The 27,547-nt window shown below is 39.7% G+C and overlaps 3 protein-coding genes across 4 annotated transcripts; 1 reads left to right on the top strand and 2 right to left on the bottom strand.

Annotated features, from left to right (window-relative positions):
• Window positions 1-834: 834 nt before the first annotated feature.
• On the top strand, window positions 835-8,848 carry LOC105381461 (actin-like protein 6A). The gene is made up of 11 exons (XM_048621615.1): window positions 835-1,143; window positions 1,897-2,048; window positions 2,709-2,840; window positions 3,173-3,267; window positions 3,860-3,977; window positions 5,573-5,704; window positions 6,020-6,154; window positions 6,832-6,847; window positions 7,275-7,363; window positions 7,915-8,026; window positions 8,371-8,848. Exons 1-11 carry the CDS (start codon window positions 942-944, stop codon window positions 8,472-8,474), a joined length of 1,287 nt encoding a protein of 428 aa, XP_048477572.1. The 5' UTR covers window positions 835-941; the 3' UTR covers window positions 8,475-8,848.
• A 633-nt stretch (window positions 8,849-9,481) lies between these two features.
• LOC105381418 lies at window positions 9,482-13,176 on the bottom strand. The gene is made up of 3 exons (XM_048633546.1): window positions 11,143-13,176; window positions 10,217-10,320; window positions 9,482-9,653 (listed from the first exon to the last, which is right to left on the bottom strand). Exons 1-3 carry the CDS (start codon window positions 12,968-12,970, stop codon window positions 9,498-9,500), a joined length of 2,088 nt encoding a protein of 695 aa, XP_048489503.1. The 5' UTR covers window positions 12,971-13,176; the 3' UTR covers window positions 9,482-9,497.
• Window positions 13,177-14,533: 1,357 nt separating this feature from the next.
• On the bottom strand, window positions 14,534-25,349 carry LOC105389921. Of its 2 annotated transcripts, none has more exons than XM_048621573.1 (13): window positions 24,929-25,111; window positions 24,191-24,265; window positions 23,858-23,904; window positions 23,219-23,331; window positions 22,715-22,757; window positions 22,201-22,276; window positions 21,604-21,722; window positions 21,205-21,260; window positions 20,537-20,708; window positions 16,697-16,798; window positions 16,429-16,462; window positions 16,063-16,188; window positions 14,534-14,785 (listed from the first exon to the last, which is right to left on the bottom strand). In XM_048621573.1, the coding sequence occupies exons 2-13, from the start codon at window positions 24,252-24,254 to the stop codon at window positions 14,760-14,762; spliced, it is 978 nt and encodes a 325-aa protein (XP_048477530.1). In that variant the 5' UTR covers window positions 24,255-24,265; window positions 24,929-25,111; the 3' UTR covers window positions 14,534-14,759. The 2 variants fall into 2 exon arrangements, with proteins under 2 accessions (XP_048477530.1, XP_048477525.1); XM_048621568.1 differs by lacking the exon at window positions 24,929-25,111 and adding an exon at window positions 25,155-25,349 and having other exon boundaries at window positions 14,540-14,785.
• Between the last annotated feature and the right edge of the window lie 2,198 nt (window positions 25,350-27,547).

The following is a 27,547-nucleotide window of genomic DNA, read 5'->3' as shown; positions in this document are numbered from 1 at the left end:
TGCCTTTTCATGGATGTCAAAGTTAATATTATGTATTGGATGTACTTGGATGTTATTAGTTAGTGTTGGTGTTATGTAGCAGTAAATAGTCAAAATGTGTCTCTTGTATTGATATTTTATGTAACTACACTCTGGAGAAATAAATCATAAATGTGATTAATCGGAAAACGAATTTTATTTTTTTATTCTACAAATATGCATTAAGCTTTACTAGGTACCATTACCTATAATCCACACGTAGGTAATGCACATGTTTTCATAATACAAAGGGTATTTCTTGTGTGTCTTAGTAGTTAAATGTAAAAAAAAACTGCAAGTAAAATACAAAAGTTATGTCTATAATATAGAAAGACCTAAAATCTACTTTTGCTATACGGTACGCTCTTGCAAAGTAATACCGCTTAGTGGTAAATAATGTATATATAAGTTTTGCTTTGTGATCATCATGCAGTCAACAAATCAACAACCGTACACATGCTACCATCATTCATAGTTTAAGCCTAATGGAAATAAATAGACAAATATACAAATACTGAAAGCGTATAATGTTACGTCCTCTGTTCTATGCATTTTGTCTATGGTGTGATTGTGACGGTATGGTTTAGTTTACACTTTGATATACCTATACAAGAGTTTACACTAGATGTTAATACGATTTAATCGTTAACTAGTCAGATTGTAGTCGAATGGTATTAAGTTAACAATAAATGTTGGTATTATTAAACGAGTATTGAGTAAATAAATGATAATCGTACCTTTATGGTAGAAATCGAACTTACCAATACAAAAACGAAACGCAATCAATTTGACAATCGAACTGTCAAACTTGTCAAACACCCAAAAAACGCAAAGCCAAAACACCGCGCACCGCAAGCGTTTTCACCTCGTTTCTTTGTGTTTTTAACTATTTAACATCTAATTATTGAGTTTAAAACGTTAAAATGAGTGCGCCAAACGGCATGCTGTATGGCGGCGACGAGATAGGCGCTTTAGTGTTCGACCCTGGGCATCACTCGTTGCGTGTTGGTTATGCCCAAGAAGACACTCCGAAGGCCGATATCCCGGCGGTGGTGGGCGTGGGGCCCGCCACACACATCCCTGAGGCTGAGGAGAAGACACAGGATGGGAACGTCACTCAGACCGGTACGTGGTTTTCCAGTTTCCCACCAAAAGTGATGGTGCATTTTTTGGTTAAGACGCCGACGCCGCGTCGTTGTTGTAACACTGTTTTTACCATTACATTGGGTGATAAAAGAACATTGGGCAGTGAAGGCCAGTCATTTACGTCTGCCTAACTTAGTACATTTGCTAATCTGTCCAGGAGATACAATAAGACAAGATTTATTTGTATGGCACACAAATTAATCCGAACAAACATCCCACTTCTTCTGCTTATTGTGATATTGATAAACACTGGAGCTGGTCTAGGGTTTGTGAATAACAAAACCCTCCTGTATACTATAAGTGCCTTAAAGTGGTCACTATTAGGTAAGTATATCTATTCTATTCTGAGTGAGGTTAAGCTCCTGTATCTGGCTTTCTCAAGTGGATCTTTATCCTAACTAATATTATAAATGCGAAAGTAACTGTGTCTGTCTGTCTGTTACTCTTTCACGCCAAAACTACTGAACGGATTTGAATGAAATTTGGTATACATACGGTCTAGACCCTGGGAAAGAACATAGGCTACTTTTTATCCCGGAATTCACACGGGAAAACTTTTTAAGGCAAAGCAAAGCGCGCGGGAACTGCTATGTTGTATATATCCCACTAATTTAACCTCAGCAAACTGGAATAGCAAGCGTGGATGTAGTAAAAGCTGAGGTAGTAGATAGTAGTCACTCGAAGAGGCTCGCGAATGTGAACTCCATACATAATGTTCTCCTTCACTCCCAGGTACGAAGGCGGGCGGCGACATCCGGCACTACATTGATGTGACCGCACTGCACGTACCGCGGCCCAACATGGAGGTCCACTCGTACATGAAGGACGGACAGATCGACAACTGGGACCTGTTCGAGAAGATGCTTGATTATTGTTATGCCAAGGTGTGTATTATTTAAGCTTAGCAAACTAGTATTATAAGTGCCAAAGTCCGAATTTTGATAGGTACTCAAATGTATCTAAAATTTTGACCCATTATTATGGGATGTATATAGACTAGTAAGGCAGCTCATAACCATAGTAACATATTATGTAGGTATATGTAGATACAAGGAGAGAATCAAATAAGCTACCTTTTATGCCAAATTCATACAGCCATTTATACTAAAGCTAACCAGCAGCAATAGCAGCTTTCAAAACAAATATAACCCATAATTTTAACAAAATTATCACTATTGTCATTCAAAACCATCTGACTTTTTGCTGTTATTTATTTATTGAGGGGGGGTGTGGCAGTAGGATTTGTATCTAATTACTTGTATATTTCATTTATTATGTGTGTTAACGTATAGTTATTTGTAATGTGTGTTGTCAACATTAGATTAGTCTTTGTTAGTATTAAGTATTTACTGCATTTGTATGTTTGTACTTGTTTGTTTTATGTGTTATGTTTTGTTGCAATGTTTTATGGACGTAGTCTGAAATATTTTTTTATTCCATTCTATTGTTTCACGGAAACAATCCTTATTTACACATAACATTAAGTTTGTATAAAGCTAGTAAATTGTACAGCTAATAACATATTATGTTTCTCTGTATCGCAGGTGATCCGCTCGCCCTCCGAGCACCACCCAGCCCTGTTCACCGAAGCAGTCTGGGCCTCGCGCGGCACTCGGGAGAAGCTGGCCGAACTGCTGTTCGAGAAGTACAAGGCACCGGCATTCTTCCTCGTCAAGGTATTGTGGTGTCTTCTTGCTTGAGGAGGAGCTTTAAAAGTTGCGATATTAAAAGTGTATATTATAAAAGTTGCGATATTAAAAGTGTATATTATAGCTACTTATGAAGCTGACTGTACAAGGCGCTTTTTACCAAATATATATTTTGGTAGAGGAATCCTAATCAGGCACTAAGCCCAGGGTAGAATGCATCTGAACGAAAGGGTTCTAAAGTTCTGATTGGTCATGTGATGACTGTTTTAATCAGTCATTCATGATTTTCATGCAAGCACAGTTTTTGCTATTACTTAGCACTGAATTAACCTCTAAACATCTCTCTCCTACTCCCTCAGAGCGCGGTACTGGCCGCCTTCGCGAACGGCAAGTCGACGGCGCTGGTGGTGGACGCGGGCGCCGGGCAGACCTCCGCCGTGCCCGTCATTGACGGGTAAGCACTTTCAACTAGCCGCATAGCATTACCCGCGAGCTTCGCTTCACCTTAAAAAGTTTTCCCGTTTGAATTCAGACTTAATTTACTTTAATTCCGCGATAAAAAGTAGCCTATGTGTTAATCCAGGGTGTAGGGTAATTTCATTACAATTGGTTCAGCCTTTTTGACTTGAAGAAGTAACAATCATACACACATACTCAGAAACTTTCGCTTTCTTTATAATATTAGAGGATATGTAGTTAGATAGATAGATACAGTACTCTTAACCCTTTGAATCTCTCGGATCTCCGGGGTCTCTTCGGAAGTCATAAGTGACCTAGGTCGTCTACTGGCTTTCTAGCGTGAGATTAGGTGATATTACGGTTGAATGTCCATTAGTAAAAATTAAAATCCCTTGTTATGCCTTCCCGATGCGTAGGTCATTATTTGCAGTGAATTCGAAACGTTGTACTTACAAACTACCTATCACATTTATAATATTTGTAGGAAGTAGAATTAGCATGGGACAAATCCAAGCCTGCCAGTATAGGGCCCTTTTCGCTGTATATCAGTAAATTAAGTAATGTATTGTGTTCTCTTTATCCCTTAGATACGCACTAACGCACGCGGCGGCGCGGTCCCCAATAGGCGGCGACCACCTCGCGAACGCCGCCAAGCAGCTGCTGAACTCACTGCACATACAGATGCTGCCCATCTACAGTATACAGGTATACACATACACATAAATGATTGAGTATTGAGTACAATACCCGTGTGAGTCAGTCAGTTCAAGTTAGTGTATCGACTTGTCATATATTACAGTCGTCGAAATATAATAGGCCCGTTTGGACAGCTACACAATTTTGCTGTTTACTCTTGATTTAGTTGATGAAATACATAAAAAGACACATAAACTGGCTTATTTTTAACGGCTGAAAGAAAAAATATTTTTTGTAGAATTAAAAGTTACTTATGGTGGGTTGCACCATTTAACTTTAACTATTACAAACGTCAAATCCCTTGACGAGAGAGATCAATCTTCAAGAGATTTGACGTTTGTAATAGTTGAAGTTAAATGGTGCAACGCACCCTTATTGTTTAGACATTTTAAGATTTAGATTTGACAACAGCTGTCATCCCATACATTTTCGAGCTGTCCAAACGGGCCTATTATATTTTGACGACTGTAGGCCGTATCATCATCGCGACCCATCAGATGCCCAGTCCCCACTGCTGGGGCACGGGTCTCTTCTCTTTCCAATGAAAGTAGGGTCCTAGTCCACTAAGTTGGCCTAGTGCTGATTGGTGGACATTAGGCCGTACAGAAAGCTGGAAACTTATAAGCACTTACTTTCTCAGCGCTGGTTCGTGAAAGTAATGAAAGTTTTCAGCTTTCTTTCTGTATACGGCCTAAGCCTAATACTAGCGTCAGTCGCTGACAGGGTGTAGGAAGGAACATTGACATCAAAGAGTAAAGTAATAAAGGTGGATACTTACGAGTAGGGCGAGCGAGATAGTATGAGTTTGTCTACCATTTTGATATTTTTTCTACGTGCGTTTTTATTTTACTTATGTTATGATCATCATGCATATTCATTCATTATTCATTAATTAATAATAATAAACCCTTAACTTATTTGATTAAGATCGGGCATTCAAAAAAATCAGCGAAACGTGGGTGACCACGTCGTGAGCATGTATGTACAGAGATATTATATGGCATTTTGCGATTCGTACTATAGCTGAAACACAACCATACCGCGATGTAGGCACCGGCACACTAACGCCATCTAGGAAATGATTTAGGAAATTCTAAACTGAAATATGTAGTTTCAGTAAGTAAGCAAACTGTTCACCTATTACTAGGCGAACTACAAATTACGTAGTGTGCGCAAAACTAGCAAAGTCTGAACACTCGGTATTCTAACAAAATCGATACGTCGCTATCTCAGTCGACGATTTGCCTACTGGAGACGAAGTCCAATAGTTTATAATATGAGCAGGTGGAAAAACTTGCAAAACTTATCACACCTATTAGCACCCTAGCACAAGTCGACTTTAGAATTTTCATTCTTACCTCTAAAGTCCTGTCTGTTTTCTACGCCTCATGGCAAAGCATGATAATTATGTTCTAACCTACACCATGATACTAATAAATTGGAATAATAATAAATTATTTATTCAGAAAACACTATCATTGGAAAATGTGATTAACAATAATATCTCAAATCTTAATGCTAAAGTTAGCAAAAAATATAATCTGAACCAGGAAACAGTTATACCTATACTGTAAACCCAGTCTAACCCCCATTTCCCCCCACAGAGTAAAGAAGTAATCCGTGAGCGCGAGCGCCCGCGCTACACGCTGAAGTCGCTCCCGGCCGCGCTGACGCTCAGCTGGCGCGAGTACATGCTGAAGAGGCAGTACGAGGACTTCTGCCACTGTATTGCACAGGTAAGTAACTATAATAACTGTTATTGTTGGATAGAGCCTCTAAATAAGGCTTCCTATAGGTCCAAAAACGAAGTATGTAGCTCCAAAAACCTAGTGCCTAGCTGCAAACGTCTAGTATTTAGTTCCAAGGATCTAGGATTTAGCGGCAAATACCTAGTGTCTAGCTGCAAGAACCTAGTGTCTAGATTCACTATCAATCACTTCCATCCTATTTTCCCCAGGGAATAAAACATGTTCGTGCCTCCTTTCAGGCAACTCTCATTTACTGTCAGTGCATAAGTGTTGATAACATAACAATCTATCTTTCTCCCTCAGGTGTCCGAATGTCCGTACGACGAGCGCGTGGCGGCGGCCATGCCGGGCGCGCACTACGAGTTCCCGGGCGGCTACCACCAGGACTTCGGCCCCGAGCGGTTCAAGCTGCCCGACTGCCTGTTCGACCACAGCCAGGGGCCGCAACACTTAGGTATATAATATAAAAACTACAGCATCTAGGTGAAAATAAGAGCTAAATGGCGGCAAATGTAGTGTTTGTGAGCGTAACTAGCTGTTCCTGCAAAACTTCGCCTTAAAAAGTTTTCCCGTGGGAATTCCGGGATACAAAGTAGCCTATGGGTTGATCAAGGGTTTACGCTAACTCCATACCAAATTTCATGGCAATCGGTTCAGCCGTTTTAACGTGAAGAGGTAACAAATTTACACACGTAAAAAAGAGCTAAATAGTGGAGCTTCGCTTTAAAAAGTTTTCCCGTGGGAATTCCGGGATAAAAACTAGAATATGGGTTAATCCAGGGTGTCAGCTAACTCCATTCCAAATTTCGTTGCAATCGGTTCAGCCGTTTTGACGTTAAGAAGTAACAAACATACACACGTATTAGTTAATAGCGCACTACGAGTTCCCGGGCGGCTACCACCAGGACTTTGGCCCCGAGCGGTTCAAGCTGCCCGACTGCCTGTTCGACCACAGCCAGGGGCCGCAACACTTAGGTACTGCTTATACAGGGTGTTGTGACGTGGTATAGTTAACTAAGAGAGGGTGGCTAAGCTCGGCATTCGGATGAACCAAATTAGAAGCGAAATACTACAAAAATGTAGCTTTATTATAGACTATGTTCAACCACAGCCAGGGACCGCAGCATCTAGGTACTTACTATACAGGGTGTTGCGAGGTGGTATACTTGGTCGAAAGCAAATTAGAAGCGAAATACTACAATATAGCAGACTAGCTGTTACCGCGAGCTTCGCTTCGCTGTAAAAAGCTTTCCCGTGGGAATTCCGGGATAAAAAGTAGCCTATGTGTTAATCCAGGGTGTCAGCTAACTCCATACCAAATATCATTGCAATCGGTTCAGCGGTTTTGACGTGAAGAGGTAACAAACATACACACTCACAAACTTTCGCATTTATAATAAAATATTATAGTAGTATTCCAAGCGTCGTAAGACGATAGATGCTATCTTATTTTGTAAAAAATATTTGTTGAAGCTTGGAAAATAAACAATTTATGGCACAAATAAGTAGTGGCTGATTTTATTAATGTACATATCAATAAAACATGTTTTTGTTCCAGTGTGCGCGGCAGCAGGCGCGTGCGACGCGGACGCGCGGCCCGCGCTGTGGGGCAACGTGGTCATCTGCGGGGGCGTGTCCAACACGCAGGTATGTGTAACATCATAATAATGAGTTAATTTGACCTGTCTTTTAATCATTCGATTACAAAGTCGTAACGCAGCGGAAATATTTTTAACAAATAAATCATTTTATAGGTTTTTTTAGACATCTTCATACATACTTCACGTTTTTGTTAGCAAATGCATGCATTCTCAAGATTTTACCCCCGAAGGGGTTGTCAGAGGTAACTTGCAAACGAGACAGCCACTTTTTGCCATATATATTATTCACGTGGAGATTTTTTTATGAGAACAATGCACTTACAGGTATAATCATCACGAATCTAGATGTGCAGATTTCCTCACGATGATTTCCTTCACCGTAAAAACATGTTGATAGAATATGATTAGAGGCACAGGATCGAACACGGTGGGCAGTTCATGCGGTCTGTGGATGGCCAGCAGTGAAACACACCAGAGGCTGACATTATAATAAATGTTTAAGAACGCTTTCCAAGAGCCTGTCTGAAAAAATCCGTTCTATTATTTTTATGTCTTACGGTAGCATGATGTTTACACCCTGTATGTATTATATTACAGGGCTGGATGGAGCGGCTCAGCAAAGAGCTGTCGTCGCGGGCGCCCTCCTCGCACCGGCTCAAGTCGCACGCGCCGCCCTCGCCGCAGGAGAGACGGTTCGCCTCCTGGATAGGTACGTAGCTGCAGCTAACAATATCAACCAGACAACCCTTCCTGGTTTAATTCCACAATTACACCCTTTATAAAAAAACAGCCCTCGCCCACGGTTCACGTAACCACTATTCAATCGCGATACCGTCATGATGCAAACGTGATCAAGGCAATAGTGAAAACGTTATAAGACACGGTCGCGCGTTTACATCGATACATTCGCGATGCTGTAGCGCGTTAGTAGCGATGCTGTCGAGAATCTGCGAAACGCGCGACAGCATCGCTACAAATAGTCACTGTGGGCGAGGGCTCTAAGTATCCAGTTTTTTTGTTTTTCCAACATCCTAACTTTCCCTCTGTTTCCAGGCGGCTCCATTCTGGCTTCCATCGGCTCGTTCCAGCAGATGTGGATCTCGTCTCAGGAGTACGACGAGGGCGGCAAGGGACAGCTCGAGAGGAAGTGCCCGTAACTTGATAGGGACGGATATACATACAGGTGTTGTAGTGGGGGTGACTCGAAATGGTTAGAGATTTTCAGGAGTAAGGTAGGCAGCATGGAAGTAGAAATTAAGACGGAAGGAATCTCGCTAACTAAAAAGTGAGTCACCCAAAGTAAGTCGATTTCATTGTTGCGTCGAGCCTGACACACACATTCACACTCAGAGTAAGTCAGTCCGCCGCCGCGCGCCAATCACGTCGCACCCACACACTCTCATGTCGCCGTCATTGTGGTGCTTCAGTGTTTTAGTCAGCGAGATTCCTTCCGCCTTTTTATCGACTTCCATGGTAGGCAAATATAATTTTTCGATCTTGAAGTGTTGAATGACCATGTATAAATATGTGAGTAGGTAGGTACGTTACAATACAAGTGGATTTTTTTAGCATGTCATTACATGTCCATTCGAGCATTGAAGCTACACTCATTCACCGGCGGCATTGCCACCTTTTTATGTAATTATATGGACCGCTCCTATGTGACCATTTTGAGAAACCCTTTACGTCTACATCTACAGTCTAAAATAATGGAAATTGCTCTAGGTCTCTGGCAAAATATGTGTAGAAATAAAATGTGAATTTTTATGTTGTATGAATGTGTGATCCAATTTCTGTGAGATTTTGTATGATGAATTTAATGACTAATAAATAGTTTTAAGGATATTATATTATTTTTATTTCTTTCACTATCCAAAGTAGGTAATGGACACAAGTATTGTGGAGAGTCTACGTGACAGAGAGCTGACAATGATATAGATTTCTCGATTAAACTTAATATTTTGACAGGCAATCTATCTATTTCGTAGAATACTTACAATAAATACAATTTCAGATAATAAGTTACCAAAAGATTTTCAATAACGACCTAAATAGAAATAAACACAAAATAGATCTCAATACCTTTGGCGATTTAGCTGTAAGTTCATTAGTAGAAGAAGCAACTAGCATTCTTGCATTTAATAAATAAAATAAAACACCCAAACCAACACCACAACCAGTCATATATTCAACGCCACAAGTGCGAGCGAGACAGCTGCCACACTGGCGGGTGCGAGCGGGACGGCTAGTATTCCCTCGTTGCAGTAGTCGGTCTCACAGATGCACACGTGGTAGTGCACGAATAGTGACGACAGGCGACCGAATTTCGTCTCTGCCTGGGAAAGTAAATAATCGATTACTTTTTTTATCTCGCACACGGCCATCCGACCCCAAACTAGGCAGAGCCTGTGATATAGGTATCGGACAGCTGATATATTTACACAAATACATAGATAGATACATATTAAATATAAATACCACCACGCAAGACCCGAGTACAAATATCTGTCTTTAAACAAATATCTGCCCCAGCCGGGAATCGAACCCGGGCATAGCAGTCAGGGCCACTAACCACTGCGCCATCCGATTGGTCAAGTTAGAGTGAGGCCCGTGCGTTGCGTCTCGTCCCAAAGTAGTAGTCATAAAAAATATAACTATAGCAGCGACAACTCCAACGCAACGCACCAAATTTATCTACTGCAGTAGGGTGTTTCAGTATAGGTACTTACAACATTACATTGCAACAGCCAATGATTTTTTGCAATACTAGCGCCACGACATACGAATAATAGCCACGACAGACGATGGAACTATATACTCACTGATTCCCAATACATATCTTTCACCTTAGGATCAAATCCGACTACTTTACTGAATAGCAAAGCAGACATCTACATACCTGCACGGGCGACGTATAGCACCCTTCGTGGATCTCCTCTTCATCCAAAACCTCGACTAGTGCGTTCATGACGGCGTAGAACCGCCACTCCACCACGTCGTTACCTGATGATGATGAGAGAAATGAGGAGACATGTCACATACCTCCTGCCGACTTGACCGTCGACCTTAGGGTGCTTACATAGAGAATCGGGTTCCCTGTACCTATCTGTACCGGTAACCTGATTATGCGAAAGCGCTCATGACATTTAAAAATCCGGGAAATGCTCCGTGAGAGAGCGCTTTCGCATAATCAGGTTACCGGTAGGTACAGGTAGATACAGGGAACCCGATTCTCTATGTAAGCACCCTTAGACGAGTGTTGTGGCGCTCCTTGGGCGAGGCCTATGTCCAGCAGTGGATGTTTATTGATGATGATGATGATCAAACACACGGTCATTTGACCCTAAACTAAGTGGAGTCTGTAAGGGTGCTTTGGTGTAGAAATTACAGCACTTTGTGCAGCGTGCTATGTTGCTATGGATGCGTTAGGTATCCAATAATCATATTCATTGGTCCAAATAGTATGTATTTCACTGGTGGGAACAGATTTCTTTTACATCATCGCAGCATATCACATCTCTGGTGGAAATGCACCTACTCGTATGTAAAGTTGAATGTAACTAAATAAGAGTTTTTTTTACGAAGTAAGTAATGATATATTTTCTTTCGCTGCCATGACCAACCCATTGACACTATGCTACTATGCCTTTATACTTAGGTATACTCTTAGTTCTCTCGAATTACCTCATTTCTGATACAATCCTTCAGACAAACTCCAAGCATATATACCTCTTTTCATTGAACTCTGGGCAATTTTCAATACAAGTGTATTTGGTATTCGATGTAGGTAGGTATAAAATGAATATAATAAATAATAATACTTACCCCCCGGAGCAGCATTAACCCCTGGCACACACCCCCTCCCTACATATATATGGCCGACATCCGTAAACCACTTGTAACACCCGAAGTAAGACGTGCAATAACTGGATGACCCACGGCCGTACCACTGAAAGTCGTCCATAGAAAACTTCTCATGACAAGTCGTGTCTACACCCACAGCGCAAGTATGACACTTCACGTTCCACGTTTTAGGAGACCTAGTTCTGACTTTTCTCGGCCTCGGAGTGGTTGTTGTTGTAGTTGTGGTTGTAGTGGTGGTTGTAGTAGTGGTCGTGGTGCCGAATAATTTGTTCCATTTTTTGTTCCAAATCCATCTTAAGATTCTGAATGGAAGGGTTATTAAGTACCAAATAGTGCGGAGTATGAACATGAAAATCCTCCAGCCGAGATTGATAAGCCAGAGGATTGCGTTGATGACAAACCCGAACAGCCTTCTTTGCGGTATTTCTGACATTTGCATCCTTCTAGCTACGTGTCCGAGCTTTATTCTGTCTTCTTCGCTCATATTCTGAATCAGGCTTACTAGTTCACTGATCTTGTTTCGTTCAGAATCAGTCATGTCGTGCAAACGCCGCACTATGTCTACGAATTTCATTCGTTCACCTTCGCTCATTCCTATGTATCTTCTGGCAACCTCTCCGACCAAGCGAGGGTCTTCAGGATCCAGGTCTTGCAGACCATGGACGATGCTTCCGAATTTAGTACGCTCTTCATCAGACAATCTGCTTAATGCTTCTCCTAAGTCTGATAGTTTATCCCGTTCTGTGTCGGTAAGCTCTTTTAAACTACGTTTTATTTCTCCGTCTAGGCCTTCGAAGATACTATCCTCATCTATGTCTTTTGGAGGCAATGTAGATAGCTCTACTTTTCTAGGTAATTCGCTTGGTTTCGTATAATTTTCATCGATTATGCTGGATTTAAAGTCTAAACTGACCATAGCATTATTTGCTGGGACCGTCATGGTAACGTTTGCGTAAGCAGTAGTTGTGGCGGTAGGATCAGTGTTCTGTGTAAGAACTCTAGGGTGCCAATAAAGGGCCACAGCTTCTGTAGCTATTTTGAAATATTTCGGGACAATAGTTTCAACTCTGTGTTTGTAAGACGGATCGTAATCATTATGTTCGTTACCAATATCGAAAATGTTTGTTGTAAAAGTTTTTGTTGCTTTATCTTTAATACCGGTTGTATATATTATGGTAGATTCCTCGCTTTCGTCGTCTATATTATCATCTTTGGAAAAATAAAATACTGTAGTTGCCATAATAGTTTTCGTAGGAACATCAAACACTTTGGTTCTAAATGTCGAACTTTCTTCTGCATAATCGTCAGGCAACTTTTTAGTTTTCGTTGGAGAGCCAGTGGTTTCAAAAGTTACTTCACTGACTTCAAGTGCGTCTATCTCAACAGTTTTAGATGCTAAAACCTCGGTTATTTTAGTTTTGGTTGGTGCAACAGTTACTTCAAAAGTACTTGATATTTTCGTTACCGTTGGTTTTTCGTGTTCTATAGACTCTTTTGTTATATCTTCTGATTGGTCAGCCACTCGAGACGGTATAGTTATATGAGTTAAGTATTTCAAAGGTCGAGTGGGCCACACGTCATCGTCTTCATCAATATCTGATGCTAATGTCTCTTTTTCACCGGTGGATTTTTCATCAGAAATTGTTGGTTGGTTTTCAGCATTTAAAGATTGGTTTTCCAACATGGAAAGCTCTTTCCTTATACTTTTGAGATATTCATGTTGACTTCTAACTGGCAGACGGGCGTTTATAGAAGTTGTTAAGAGTAAGAAGATGATTTCTGAATACATTTTTAGTTTACTCCAGAATTCGTGGGTCGAAATGTGTTTTCATCTAGAGAATTTAATGTTGGCTTGAGTTAGATAATAATTTAAATGGTTACCTCTTCATTGATACTAAACTAGATACCTAAAAACCTAAGTTTTAAAGATAAACAAACTCAAAAAATAAGCATAAGTAGCAGATGACATTGATGAAATTCTTCTGCAAACATCTGTCTATTATTATACCATGATCTGTGGCAAAAAACTTAGAATAATTGTTGATTAAATATTTGTCGCGCGTTAATTTAACCGCGGCTTATATCGGTAGCGCCATCTACTGTACAAACCAGTAGAACTGTGGCCTGTGGCGTGCAAACGTCCCTAGCGGGTAAGCAAAGATGCATTCCTATCATCAAGTTGTTTCGTTAACATAGTTAAAACTTGGTTAAAACTAATAACTTCCCAAATACTATAATACATTTTGCTGAGTATGGTGGGTTGTCACCACTATATCATGTAAATGACGGATGAATAAAATATACACAACAGTTATAAACAGAATAAATGCTTTATTAACAGCTTACCTTTAGATTTAACTAATATTACTTTACATAATCTTTAGAACAAGATCATCCGTTCATTGGGTTGAAAGTAAAAAAAGTATACAGTATACACGAGTTACTGCCCCTTACACCATTTCTAGATAAAATGTATGTGTGATACTGATAATCATCACAACCCAACACGTCCTGCTGGGGCACGGGTCGCCTTCCAATGAAGGAAGGGTTTTAGTCCTAGTCCACCACACTGGCCTAGTGCGGGTTGGTGGACCCCAACACAAGCAACCTAGCTACTGATAATACGACTGATAAACTTGCTCTCTGTAATTTTTCCATAAACACAGTGAAAGAGGCTCTAAAAATCATAATTTAAAATAATGGGTCTTAAACAAAAACTAAGACAGTATTTAACAGATGTTTAGCGATTTAAAGTTTTTTGTGGTAATACAGAATAAGTTTTAAAATTCATAATTGTATTTGAGGTAATTTTGTAGTAACCTAGTAAGTATAAAAAAACGTAAGGTTCACAGAAATATTTACAAGTCTCTTTATAATTTCCAATCGTATTGACATTTACACAATTTTCATACCTACAATCGTCGAAATATAATAGGCCCGTTTGGACAGCTACACAAATTTGCTATTTACTCTTGATTTACTTTAAGAAATACATAAAAAGACATATAATCTGGCTTATTATTTAACGGCCGAAAGAAAAAAGAACTTTTAAAGCCCCAAAAGTTACTTAATGTTTAGATTTTTTATGATTTAGGTTTGACACCAGCTGTCATCCCATACATTTTGGAGCTGTCCAAACGGGACTATTATATTTCGACGACTGTAAAGACGATTCAGTCGTACGCAATAGTTGTTATCCTAACTGCCTAACTAATATTGTAAATGCGAAAGTAACTGTGTCTGTCTGTCTGTTACTCTTTCACGCCAAAACTACTGAACGCATTTGAATGAAATTTAGCATACAGATACAGTCTAGATCTAGACCCTGAGAAAGAACCTAGGCTACTTTTTATCGCGGAATTCCCACGGAAAAACTTTTTAAGGCGAAGCGAAGTTCGCGGGAACAACTAGTTTCCTATAATGATACCCATATAATTATGTCTAATTGAAGTACTTAATATAAACTAAATAGTCTAAAAAATCATACAGTAATGTAGGCACAATTTTCACAATCAACTCTGCATAAAAGCCCACCCTGTTACACTTGTGTGATGTTGAGAGGTTCCTTGTTCTCTGCTTCACTCCTCCTCCTCGTTTTGTTCCTCTGAAAAATAAATAATAATTTTACAAATAAAAAAAATAAAAAATACACTCACGGGCAATGAAATAGTTCCACTCACAAAATGCCGACACCAAACAAGCCCACTTTATTCAAACATTTTATTTAAAAAATTCACAACATGTTATTGTTTTTAGTTCGTAATTTTTATCGTACGTATCGTATACGTTTTGCTAGTGTCTTGGTCATTAACCGACTTCAAAAACCGGCCAAGTGCGAGTCGGGCTCGCGCACAAAGGGTTCCGTTTACAGTTAAATCAACCTATCTCAAAAACTATAAGAGATACTTTGATCAAACCAAAAATCGTTGAAAGAGTTAATTAGCATGCATCACCTCTATTTTTTTTAGAATTTTATACCCCGTAGTTATAAAAATAGAGGGGGGGGGGACATACTTTTTACGACTTTGAGAGCTGATATCTCAAAAACCGTTCACTTTAAGAAAAATGTTTTTTAGAAAACTTTATATCATTTTAAAAGACCTTTCCATTGATACCCCACACGGGTATGTACATCGAAAAAAAAAATTCATCCCTCAGTTACATGTATGGGGGGCCCCACCCCCAATTCTTTTTTTTACTATTTAGTGTCATATTTTTGTAGCGGTTCATACAACACATATTCCCATCAAATTTCATCACTGTAGTACTTATAGTTTCCGAGTAAATCGGCTGTGACAGACGGACAGACGGACAGACGGACAGACGGACATGACGAAACTATAAGGGTTCCGTTTTTGCCATTTTGGCTACGGAACCCTAAAAAGGAGGGAAGAAGGAGGAGGAGGTTCTCAATTCGTCGGGATCTTTTTTACATAGAATCACTGTCATTTAGCATCACTTTTGAATGTATTGCAAGGTGGTTGTTTTGTGAGTCGGTCGTTTTGCAATTTGGACGAATTGCGACTTGGTAACTTAGAATCATTGTCATTTTACATCTCTTTTTATTGTTATTTAAGTCGGTCGTTTTGCAATTTGGACATTTTGCAATTTTGCCGGTTAGGCGTTTTGCGATTTGGTCATATAGAATCATTGTTATTTTGCGTCTCTTTTATTGTTTTGCAATTCGGTAATTTTGCAATTTGGTCGTTTTGCAATTTAGACGTTTTGCTACTCGATAATTTTGATTCTTTTGATTGTTTTGTAAGATGGTCCTTTTGCAATTTTGACGTTTTGCGACTTGGTGATTTACTGTCATTGTAAATTTGTATCCCTTTTAATGTTTATCGTTTTGCAATATGTTTTTTTTGTCGTTTTGCTCACCTGCTTGCGGCGGCGGGTGCGCCTCGTCGATGTGCGCGCGGAACACGCGGCGCGACGAGGACTCGAACCCGCACGCGCCGCAAACTAGCACGTCTATTAGTAGGGTTGACGCGTCGTCTTCTATCGCTGTGGGGTAGACGGGAGATAAGTTAAACTTTAAAAAAAAAATTATGTAACAGCTTTAATAAGTTGATTTTAATTTCTGTACCACAGAGGTAGACAATTTATATCTCACTTATGTCATTAAAATATATTTTATAAAAATTTCACAAACATATTCAACTGCCCTAACAGATTTTTCTCTGGGAAATACATTCTAAGAAGAAAGTTAATATAGCATAGTTAGTAAGAAGTGTAAATGCTTACTTTTCATATGCATATCCTGGACGTGCCGCATTAGCTGTGAAAATAAAAAAAGATAATTTATCATTAGATTCAATACCAGTGCATACAATTCGGACTATTTACATAAATTTTTTCGCAAATACGTCGCACTAAAATAGTCTTTAGTAATGGTCGATTTGCAATGGAACAAAGACAGAACCTGACGTTTTGCATCTGGCCCTTATGAGAATTAGTCGTTTTGCATTTATTTCTATATATTTTTTGCACTAATATGCACTAATATACTCACTAGATAATGTGAGTTGGCCTTGTATGGGCAGCGTGCGCATTGGGCTGGCGGGGCGCGCGTGCCTCGGGCTAGGCTCGGCTTGGCACAGTTGTGTGCTGTCGACTGGAAGTAAAAAACACATAATATTAGCTGTGGTGTATATTTATTAACGGAATGAAAATAAGAGTTGAATTTCAGAGGTCGGTTAACGCGGATCGCCTTGGATTTTTCTCCCATTGCACTTATAGATTGGCAAGTTGCTTGGCGACCCTCCTTGCGGGGTGAAAGACGCGGAGGGGACGAGGTACCCAAGACGACAGCGGGTAGCGGGAGGGTAGCGGGGAAGGGCAACGCGTGCATTGCATGTCATTGTTACGGCAGTCTCGGCCGCGCAGCCGAGGCGGCCACATGTCTTATATAGTCTGTCATAATTTTAGTGCGACCCACATGAGATCATTGATCCTGAGACCATTAGTCTTAGGATGAGTGTTGAGGCCTTTTTAATATTATCATTATAATTATTATTAGGTATCTATAATTCGTCAACAAAATAACGTTAAAAACAACAAATAGTATAATGTCTCAATATAGGGGCTTCTTGTAGAACAGCGTACCGGATCAGTCATGCTACGCGGCTAAAGGTTGGTACTGCGCAGTCAGATACGAAAAAGTAAACAACAAAGACGAAGAGTCCCCATATGACAGTGCGTCAGTTGTCAGTTCTTGTAACTAGGAAAGCAACCAAAATTTATGTGATTTAATGAAAGTAATTAATGAGCAAAACACAGAGAAAAATTACAAAATTGATGAAATTTTGAAAGAAAATGGTCATATCGTGCTTCGCCTACCCCCATACCACCCGGAATTAAATCCTATTGAACTTGTGTGGCGGTACGTGAAAGGCGAGCTCGCAAGAACGTCGATTGACTCTAACTTAGATAAAGAGATAAAAGACTTAGAGTTGCTTTTCTCTAATTATTCGCCTAAAAAGTGGAGAAATTGTGACGACCATGTCATAAAAAATTAAGACGAATTTTATAAATCTGATAGAGTATTTGACGATGTATGGACAGGTATGTTATTGTTTATTTATAATTTATTTTAAATTAAACATAAATTGGTTTTTGTCTTAGATTTATAATTGAAGTTAATGAAAACGATGATGAAGATGAGGATGACGACGACGATGAACAAGTTCAAACAGAGAGTGAACATGAAAGTGACATGGAAATTGATTTATAAAATAAAACACTTTTACATAAATAAATTCAAATTGGTAGATATTCTGAAGGTAAACATCCAAATTTAATGCTGTCAAACTATAAATTTTAAGCTAAATATGACATTTACGGGAACACTCATAGAATAAAATTTTACTTACGTCAGAAATAGTTACAAGCTATCGCGAGATTAATCCGGGCACACTTTTCTACGTGTGTAGCATGTCGTGCTACCTCGCCCCCGCCACTTCTTTCACCCCGCAAGGAGGGTCGCCAAGTAACTTGCCGCATTATAGTGTGCGGATTGTAGTATTTACATTAGTCGTGTTTCAGAGACTGAAGCGTTTTTATTTTGCTAGGATTGTAGCTCCTCTGGCCTTACTATGGGCTTGTACAGTTCAGTTACGCTATATTAACGTGAATCGAATTAGATTTTCATGGTTTACGCGGATCGGATCTCTCTAGAACGTGTTTACGCGAATCGACACATTTTTTTGCTAGGGTTGTCACTTACCCTATGCTCCGTCAGTTCTCTCACTGCATTACACTTGAAGCTGAACAGCTTGAAGTTGGGCGAGGAGAGCAGCTCGCCGGCCGCGGGTAGATACGCGTAAACACGTTTAAAAACCATCGGTCATTGTGAAGTGTCTGTATATGGATTGCTATAGATAGCGCCGTATTTACGCTATTATCACGCGAATCCTATTGGACTTTGCTTCGTATAGCGCGGGTATTTTTCTCTCTAGAGCGTGTTTACGCGGATCGACGCATTTTTTTGGTAGGGTTACCCACTTACCCTATGCTCCGTTAACTCTCTCACTGCATTACACTTGAAGCTGCACAGCTTGCAGCTGTAGAGGAACAGCTTGAAGTTGGGCGAGGAGAGCAGCTCGCCGGCCGCGGGATGATACGCGTAAACACGTTTAAAAACCATCGGACATCTTAGCGTGTCTGTATGTGGATTACTATACATAGATAGCGTTGTATTTACTCTATTTTCACGCGAATCCTATTGGATTTTGCTTCGTATAGCGCAGGTATTTTAATCTCTAGAACGTGTTTACGCGGATTGAGTCGTTTCTTGCTAGGGTTGTCACTTACCCTATGCTCCGTTAAGTCTCTGACAGCATTGCACTTGCAGCTGTAGAGGAACAGCTTGAAGTTGGGCGAGGAGAGCAGCTCGCCGGCAGGCGGAGATACGCGTAAACACGTTTAAAAACCATCGGTCATTGTAATGCGTCTGTATAATGGATTGCTATAGATAGCGCTTTATTTACGCTATTTTCACACGAATCCTATTGGATCTTCTTTATTTACGCGGATCGTATCGCCAGTATTATGTTCTCTCTAGAACGTGTTTACGCAGATTGACTCATTTTTGGTTAGGGTTGTCACTCACCCTGTGCTCCGTTAACTCTCTGACTGCGTTGCACCTGAAGCTGCACAGCTTGCAGCTGTAGATCAACAGCTTGAAGTTGAGCGAGGAGAGCAGCTCGCCGGCCGCAGGGAGGTAGATACGCGTAAACACGTTTAAAAACGTCCGGTCATTTTAGTGCGTCTGTATATGGATTGCTGTAGCTATATTTCGGGAATTTTCTCTCTAGAACGTGTTTACGCGGATTGAATGTCTTTGTTTGGTAGGGTTGTCACTTACCCTATGCTCCGTTAACTCCCTCACTGCGTTGCACTTGAAGCTGCAGAGCTTGCAGCTGTAGAGGAACAGCTTGAAGTTGGGCGAGGAGAGCAGCTCGCCGACCGCGATACGCGTAAACACGTTTAAAAACCATCGGTCATTGTAATGTGTCTGTATATGGATTGCTATAGATAGCGTCGTATTTACGCTATATTCACCCATATCGTATTGGATTTTCTTAGTACTTAGGGTTGCACCTATTTCGGGGATTTTCTCTCTAGAACGTGTTTACGCGGATCGACGCATTTTTTTTTCCTGGGGTGGTCACTTACCCTATGCTCCGTTAACTCCCTCACTGCATTACACTTGAAGCTGCACAGCTTGCAGCTGTAGAGGAACAGCTTGAAGTTGAGCGAGGAGAGCAGCTCGCCGGCAGGCGGAGATACGCGTAAACACGTTTAAAAACCATCGGTCATTGCAGTGTATCTGTATATGGATTGCTATAGGTGGCGCCGTAATTACGCTAATATTAACGCGAATCTAATAAGAATTCCTTCGTTTACGACGATTTTACCTATTTCGGGAATTTTCTGTCTAGAACGTGATTACGCGGATTGAGTCGTTTCTTGCTAGGGTTGTCACTTACCCTATGCTCCGTCAACTCTCTGACTGCGTTGCACTTGAAGCTGCAGAGCTTGCAGCTGTAGAGGAACAGCTTGAAGTTGGGCGAGGAGAGCAGCTCGCCGGCCGCGGGGAGGGGGGCCGCGCTGCCGCCGCCGCCGCCGCCCCGCGCCCGCCGCAGGCAACGATACGCGTAAACACGTTTAAAAACCATCGGTCATTTTGAAGTGTCTTTATATGGATTGCTATAGATAGCGTCGTATTTACGCTATAATTACCGCGAATCCTATTGGATTTTGTTTATTTACGCGGATCGTATCGAGTATCGTATCGAATATTTTCTGTCTAGAACGTGTTTACGCGTATCGCGGTAGTATAGCCACTTACCCTGTGCTCCGTCAGTTCCCTCACTGCGTTGCACTTGAAGCTGCACAGCTTGCAGCTGTAGAGGAACAGCTTGAAGTTGGGCGAGGAGAGCAGCTCGCCGGCCGCGGGGAGGGGGGCGCGCCGCCGCCGCCCTGCGCCGGTCTGGGGTTTCATTGACTCTCGGAGGAGACGCCTGGAATTTGGTAAGAGTAGTAGTTAGTAACTAGGGGAGGTTGCTTCCTTTTCATGAGTCAGTGACATGAACTTCCGACATGGAAGTCACTCAACCGACTCAACAAACATGGGCCGATGCGATGAAAACATGAGGCTACTGCAGCCCTTTTTCCAACTTCTGCGCATGTTGCATCTGCACTCGGGACAACCTGCTCAAGGCCAACCAGAGGGGTATAGACGTGAAGTGTAACAGTTGCAATCGACACGACAAGATGAGCCAGACATATCGGAAGCGTGTGGAGGCAATAGCAACGTTAATAATAGTTCAACATTCGATTTAACTGCACAGTCTGAAATCGTGTGTATCAGGAATAATAGACTCTAACGCTATCAAGGGATATCATAGTTAGTTTCTTGTTAACGCATATGTTACTACTACTATAAAGATTAATTACAATTACTGTGTTGGATGACAGAAGAAAAGCGAATAGTAGGAAAATTAAAATAATACATACTTGGCCTTATGTAGCGCTTTGGCCCTTTGAAGTAGCTCTACTGCGGTGGACGGTTCCTGTGAACAAACATTAATATAATAATTATAATATTAATATGTGGGGACATTCTATACAGCTACATAGATAGATACACATATTAACACCCATGACCAGAGCAAAAATATGTATCTGTCTTGAAACAAATATCTGCCCCAGCCAGGAAACGAACCCGGGACTTTCGGCATAGCAGTCAGGGTCACTCACCACTACACCATTCGGTCGTCTCGTCACACCTATTTACTTATATTTTTTTCTTTATACTGCAATGCTGCACACTTAACTTTGTCTGAACCCTGTCGTTATGTCATCGTATGAGGTCTCTGGATCTCTAGAGGTGAGAACCTCAGCTAAATGGTGTACCTTTTCAGTGGTGGGCGTGTGGCTCGTTTGACTCGTGTGGCTGGCCTGGCTCAGGTCCGACTGCAGGTACATGACGGGGCCGTCTTCACCTTCCAGCATCACGTACTGGTCTTGCTGATCTGAAATTAAACTTTTTATTGATCTTCATCATCATCATGAGGTCCTGGGATCCCTAATCAGCGACATAGGGCTCGAAGTTTAGATTTCCACCCTGTCCGGTCCTGTGCCACGCCTTCGATTTCGTGCCAGCTCTTTATTGATTTTAGTGAAGCTTTATAGAGAATAATAGTAATAAAACGCATAACGGGAAAAAGTTATCGTTTAACAAAATTTGTCGGCGTAATTTGGAACTGGAAAATGTATCTATTTCCAACATGCCAACATGATCATAGAGATTTACGCAGGCAAACAAGTAGTATTTTTTTGTATTTTGAATTTTACGAATGCTACAGTTTAATAAAACGCCCTCTGCGTTTTTAGATAATATCTCTGAATTCCTACGATCAACGTTTTAAATACGAAGCTATCGCAGTGTTTATTTTCCTCTGATCAAGAAAATAACGATGATATAAAAATTAAGTGATGATGATAACATACCTTCTCCTCCATCGCTGCTCTGTAGCACACACACAGTGTTGGTGTCCGGAGTTATGTATTCGGCTTGATCGTTATCCTGAAAACACACGAAAATTTATATACTTACATAATTACTTATGTAATATATGTATATGTTATGTACCTACAATTAACACAATGACATGTAATATTTACTGTGTTACACATGTTATAAAGTGAGAAATGTGACACGATGGGCCGCAGACAATGGAACACATATGGGTTGCTGAAGCCTGTAAGGTACCTAATACATAATTATAATCACGAGTAATGAAAATGCTTCACTTATAAAATGCCGACACCAAATTGCCCCAATTTTTTTTAATAATTCATTTAAAAACTGATCAAAATATTGACGATTTTAGTTGGTAAATGTACTTTAATATTGTAGACAGACGCCGTCATTAAGCTAGTCTTTTTCATTTAAGAGTAATTTGGTGCTGGTCACTGGAACTTTTTCTTAGCTGGCGAGTGTATAGCCGGATAGGACACTTACTTCTGTGGTGGTCAATCTGTAGCCATCCTCGCCGTCTTCGCATCTGAAACAAACACAAGCACCTCAGTAAAGACGAGTCAAGTTGTATCTACGTATGTAGTTACCTAACTAGAGTCATGTTGTGTGTGTAAAGAGCGGTGGTAGCTCAGTCGGGTAAGCGCCCGCTTCTCACGCCAGAGATGCGGGTTCGAATGCCGGCGCTGACATGTACCAATGAGTTCTTTAAATTAAGTACAATGTATTCCATAACTCTTACGGTGAAGGAAAACATCGTGAGGAAACCTGCATGTCTAGATTTAGCACATACATAGGTATAAATATGTGAACCCACCAACTCACAGTGGTGGGAAATGGTCCAAGCTTAAGAAGGCTTTAGACCTTGGGGATATGCACAAAGGTTCCACTCGAGAGAGCCAGGTGCACCCCACAGAGAATATAATAGAATAGGGTCAAGTTGTATCTATAGTAGTAGTTATTAGGGTCAAGTAGTATCTATGTAGTTACCTGACTAGGGTCAAGTTGAGCAGGTTCAGGTGCATGAGTCCGCGGCCACTCTCGTCCAACACCTGCACGTATTTGGCTCCATCTTCCGTCTCGATTTGCAGCCCTTCTGAGCCCTGCGATGTATTTGAAATTTAGGAGTTATTATTTTAAGTATACCTAAGCGTTTTTAACGAAATATTATACAAAAAAAATGGCAAATAAACGACTATTTCAGCAGTGAAGCATTCTTATTTTACGATTCCCATCGGCTTTGGCTGTAGGTAAGTATGTATAGTATAAGTAAGTACAGTGCTTCCACTACAAATATAAATCTCTTTATTTGGTTTTAACATTAATTTACAGTTTACATACATAATTATATTAGTGTACATTACACAAAGGATATCTTAGTAGGACTTCTATTTAACAATCTCAGCTTAATTTATAATATTAAATTTACCAACATATTAAAATAGGAATTTACTTATGTTAAGTTATAATTAAAAGATAAATAACTCAGCAAACATGCTTCGTCTGGTTAAAAAGTTAAAATAGCCCGCCCCAGGCAGGACGCACCCGACCCAAAGGTTCCCAATATAAATTAACCCTTGCCATACTTAATTTGTTTTTATTTGTATAATAAGTAGAGAAGTTACTCACATCATCATCATTGCCTAATGGGGACATTTCCACTATTTGCAGCTGACCTGAAAGTATAATAGAAGTAAATATACAGGGTGTCCCAAAAATGGTTTTGTAAGCAGAAAGAAAGGCAATCTTTCAAAAAATTTCAAATATAAAAGGAATAATCACCTGTCATCTATATTCATTAAATTAATACAAAAAAATCTTTTCTGGATCTAACATAAATTATCTGTATTTTATCCAATTAAAATTCTTTAATAATAATACTAAGTACCAAGTACCTATTTAATACATCATGACAAAGCCAACTCTAAATAAGGTAAAGGCTAGGAAGAAGATTGTTATTACCATCTCTTAGCTCGGCTGTGAGGGTTTGTTCTGAGGAAGACGGGCTGCTGCCTCCGTGTGACATGGTGGAAGATTCTGGAACAGAACATAGCCTCATCATCATCATCATCATCAGCCTATAGCAGTCCACTGCTAGATGTAGGCCTCTCCCAAAGCACACCACTGGATGCGATCTTTAGCTCTCCGCATCCGATCATAACCAGCCACCTTTCACAAGTCGTCACCCCATCTAGCCGGAGGGCGTCCTCTGAACATAGCCTAAATATATTATATTCTGAGAGGGGAGGAAATCCTGTATGTGGCTCTCTCAAGTTCAACCTTTGTATTACATATCACCTTAAGTTCAGCTCAGCCAGTCCAGCTCCCAAGTAAACTGGAGCAGCAAGCCTGGGTGTTGCATTAGCTGAGATATACTTAATAGCCTAGTGTTAAATTTTTTTTATTATTATAATGGGCTCTTTAACATCCAGTTAATATTATAAATATTTGTAAAGTTCCTAGAAAGATTTGAGTTCTAAGCATTTGTATGAATCATAATCCATTGCATTGTATGATCCCTCAACTTGACATATAGATAGACATGAAAGAAACATGTACAAAGGTTCATTCATCCATTGAGCTATGTGTAGGATCTTCTCCCCCGCTATCCAAGATGATCCAGCACCGCAAGTTACTGTTTATGCCAAAACTTTTAGGTGAAGCAAGGTGGTTGGTGTTAAGTTCAGAGTTATGACCTACCCAAATAAAGGCATTTTTTGTATATTTTTACTAAAGAACAGCAGGAAGCCTGGAATTATTGCACAAATCAGCTGTTATTGATGTTGTGACATTTGATATTGATGAGCTTTTTTGAAAATTATGTCTTTCTCATCTTAATTTCTTGCAACACCGACCATTTTGGATTGGTGTTTCTAGTTTCCATTTTCATTTTTATTTTATTGATATTGCAACAATGAATACTCACGTTTGATGGCAACAATGGATTAAGTAGAAATCACACAGCACGATATATTAAATACCACGAAACGTAAGAATGGTTTCAATATAGTTATCTTGTATTACGCCACGTAAAATAACGCTAACGCCATAATCTTTCTTTGTACGATATTTTTTCTGTCGATTTAGGTACGTGAAGCAAAGAAAGATCGCCATTGTGCCAACATTGCCATATGTAAAAAAAATATCCCTAATTTTTTTATCTAAAGAACAAGAGAATAAAATATGATTAAAATACAAATTATAAAATGCAATTTAAGAAGTTATTTTAAATAAAAAGTGTCTGTAATCAGTAAGATCAATATTTATCTACAACGATATCTAGAAAAAAAATTGGTCTGTAGTGTTAATGTGTGTGCTGTGCTACATTGACGGTGAGATGACGCAAGCGTACAAATGCTTACGTTTAAAGTACAAGTTGTCAAAATGTCACTGTCCTTCTCTTATTTTATAGGAAATGGTTTTTGTCTTGCTCTGCTGGTGGACTAATCGATAGAGTAAAAATGTAGAGCGTGTAATGTTGACAAACATTTGAAACGTTTATAACCTGTCTTACCTTTTATAAATACATAATATAATATGATATTCATTTGTTACAAAACACATTTTTATCTTATTTATCTATTACTATGATATTTAATAGAAAATGTTATAGAAAGCATTGTTTAAAAATAAATTAGCCTTGAAAACTCAAGATTCCCGCGCAAAGCTTACGGAATGTTTTTTTTTATATCTCTTTCACACTCGTTGGAATACCGTAACAAAGTGTTAAATAAGTAAATCTCTTTTAATAGACAAAATAAAAATGTCTTTAAAAAGTTAAAATATGTTTCATAAAATTTAAGACCTTTTTGTTCGAGCTCTAGAATAAAAATATAAATAATTCTTATAGTTGCAGCTATATTTGCTTTTGAAACCGGCGTTCTACATCTCGGTATCGAAATATTTTAAGCAACTTGTATAAAAGGAAATCAAATTCTTAAGACTATGGGAGGTCCATTGCTACTCAGTAAGCCGGTGTTGGCGAGGAGCCGGTCTAATTCCTCACCATCAGATATGTTGAAGCGCAGTAATCATATATGGTAAAATAATGTCAAATATGTCAAGAAAATGATAAAGAGAGGCTCTGCCTCACCATCACTAGAGTAGCTACTTTGACCTTCTTTATGCATCTTACACATACCATAACGTTATTAAATAAAATAATCATTTATTTCTACTTACATAATTATTATTTGAATTACCTTGTAATTTATATTTTTTGAAGTAAGAAAATCTCAGACTCGGCTATCCGACCCCAAACTAGGCAGAGCCTGTAATATATGTATCGGACAGCTGATATATTTACACAGGTCACTAACTACTACACCATTCCGTCGTCTAATACTTACCTGGTAGTTATAAGTAAGTATCAAAGAAGTAAGATCAAATTTAGCATTTATAAGCATACTTCTACGTAGAATTGGGAAATGTAGAGTTGCAAAATTCAATATAAATAATGTCTAGGTACTACACTACTACACCTTGGCTAGTAGGTAAGATAAAACAGTGTGTGTGTCTGCTTCTTCCAAAAAGGAAGTCAAAGCAGCTACTGCGGTGTGTTTGAGAGAAAACCCTCTTTATCATTTTACAGATGATTGACATTATTTTTATTTCCATTTTATATTAACCCATACATGGCGACATAGTAGACGACATATTCAGATGGCGGGATTATAGGCCGGCTTCCCGCCAGAGCCGGTTGCCCGAGTAGCAATGGACTCCCCGACGTTGTAATAGAACGCTGGTCTTATATAGTTACAGGTAACAGAAACTTTAATACCGAGATGCAGGATAGGGATCGTGATTGGTCGTTGTGGGTGACGTCGGATTGCGTGTTCAGTTAGAATGAATTGGCCAACAGAACCACACAGCTCTGCGGTTCTATCAGCGTAACAGCTGGATTCCGTAGTGAAGATTAAATGGGTCATAAGCTTAAGCATAGATTTACTTTTGTATTTCACAGTGTTTAAGTACCTACCTGTGACTCAGGACTTCAACAAACGAACATTCATTGAATTACTTAGATTTTATTCACTATGTTAATAAATTAAAAACTTATTCAAAATAAGGTATAGGTAGTCACCAACATAAATTTATTTAAACCTTTAAACTCCTCCACCCGCAGGTGGCCTGGCAAGGATTGCTCTTAGCGATAAGTCCGCCTCTTGTGTTGTATCCACTGTAAAAATGAATATATTATGTGTGTTTTACATCAGTAAATATAATAAATGGTGTATTTATTACCATCTCTACCTCTCCCACAAATTACCAACAGAACCCACATTGAGCTTTATAACGAAGGTACTTACTACTATAGAT

The sequence above is a fragment of the Plutella xylostella genome, chromosome 2 (assembly GCF_932276165.1).
Source record: "Plutella xylostella chromosome 2, ilPluXylo3.1, whole genome shotgun sequence".
Classification (NCBI taxonomy): domain Eukaryota; kingdom Metazoa; phylum Arthropoda; class Insecta; order Lepidoptera; family Plutellidae; genus Plutella; species Plutella xylostella.
Note: the sequence above shows the minus strand (reverse complement) of the source record. Positions and strands in the feature narration are given on the sequence as shown.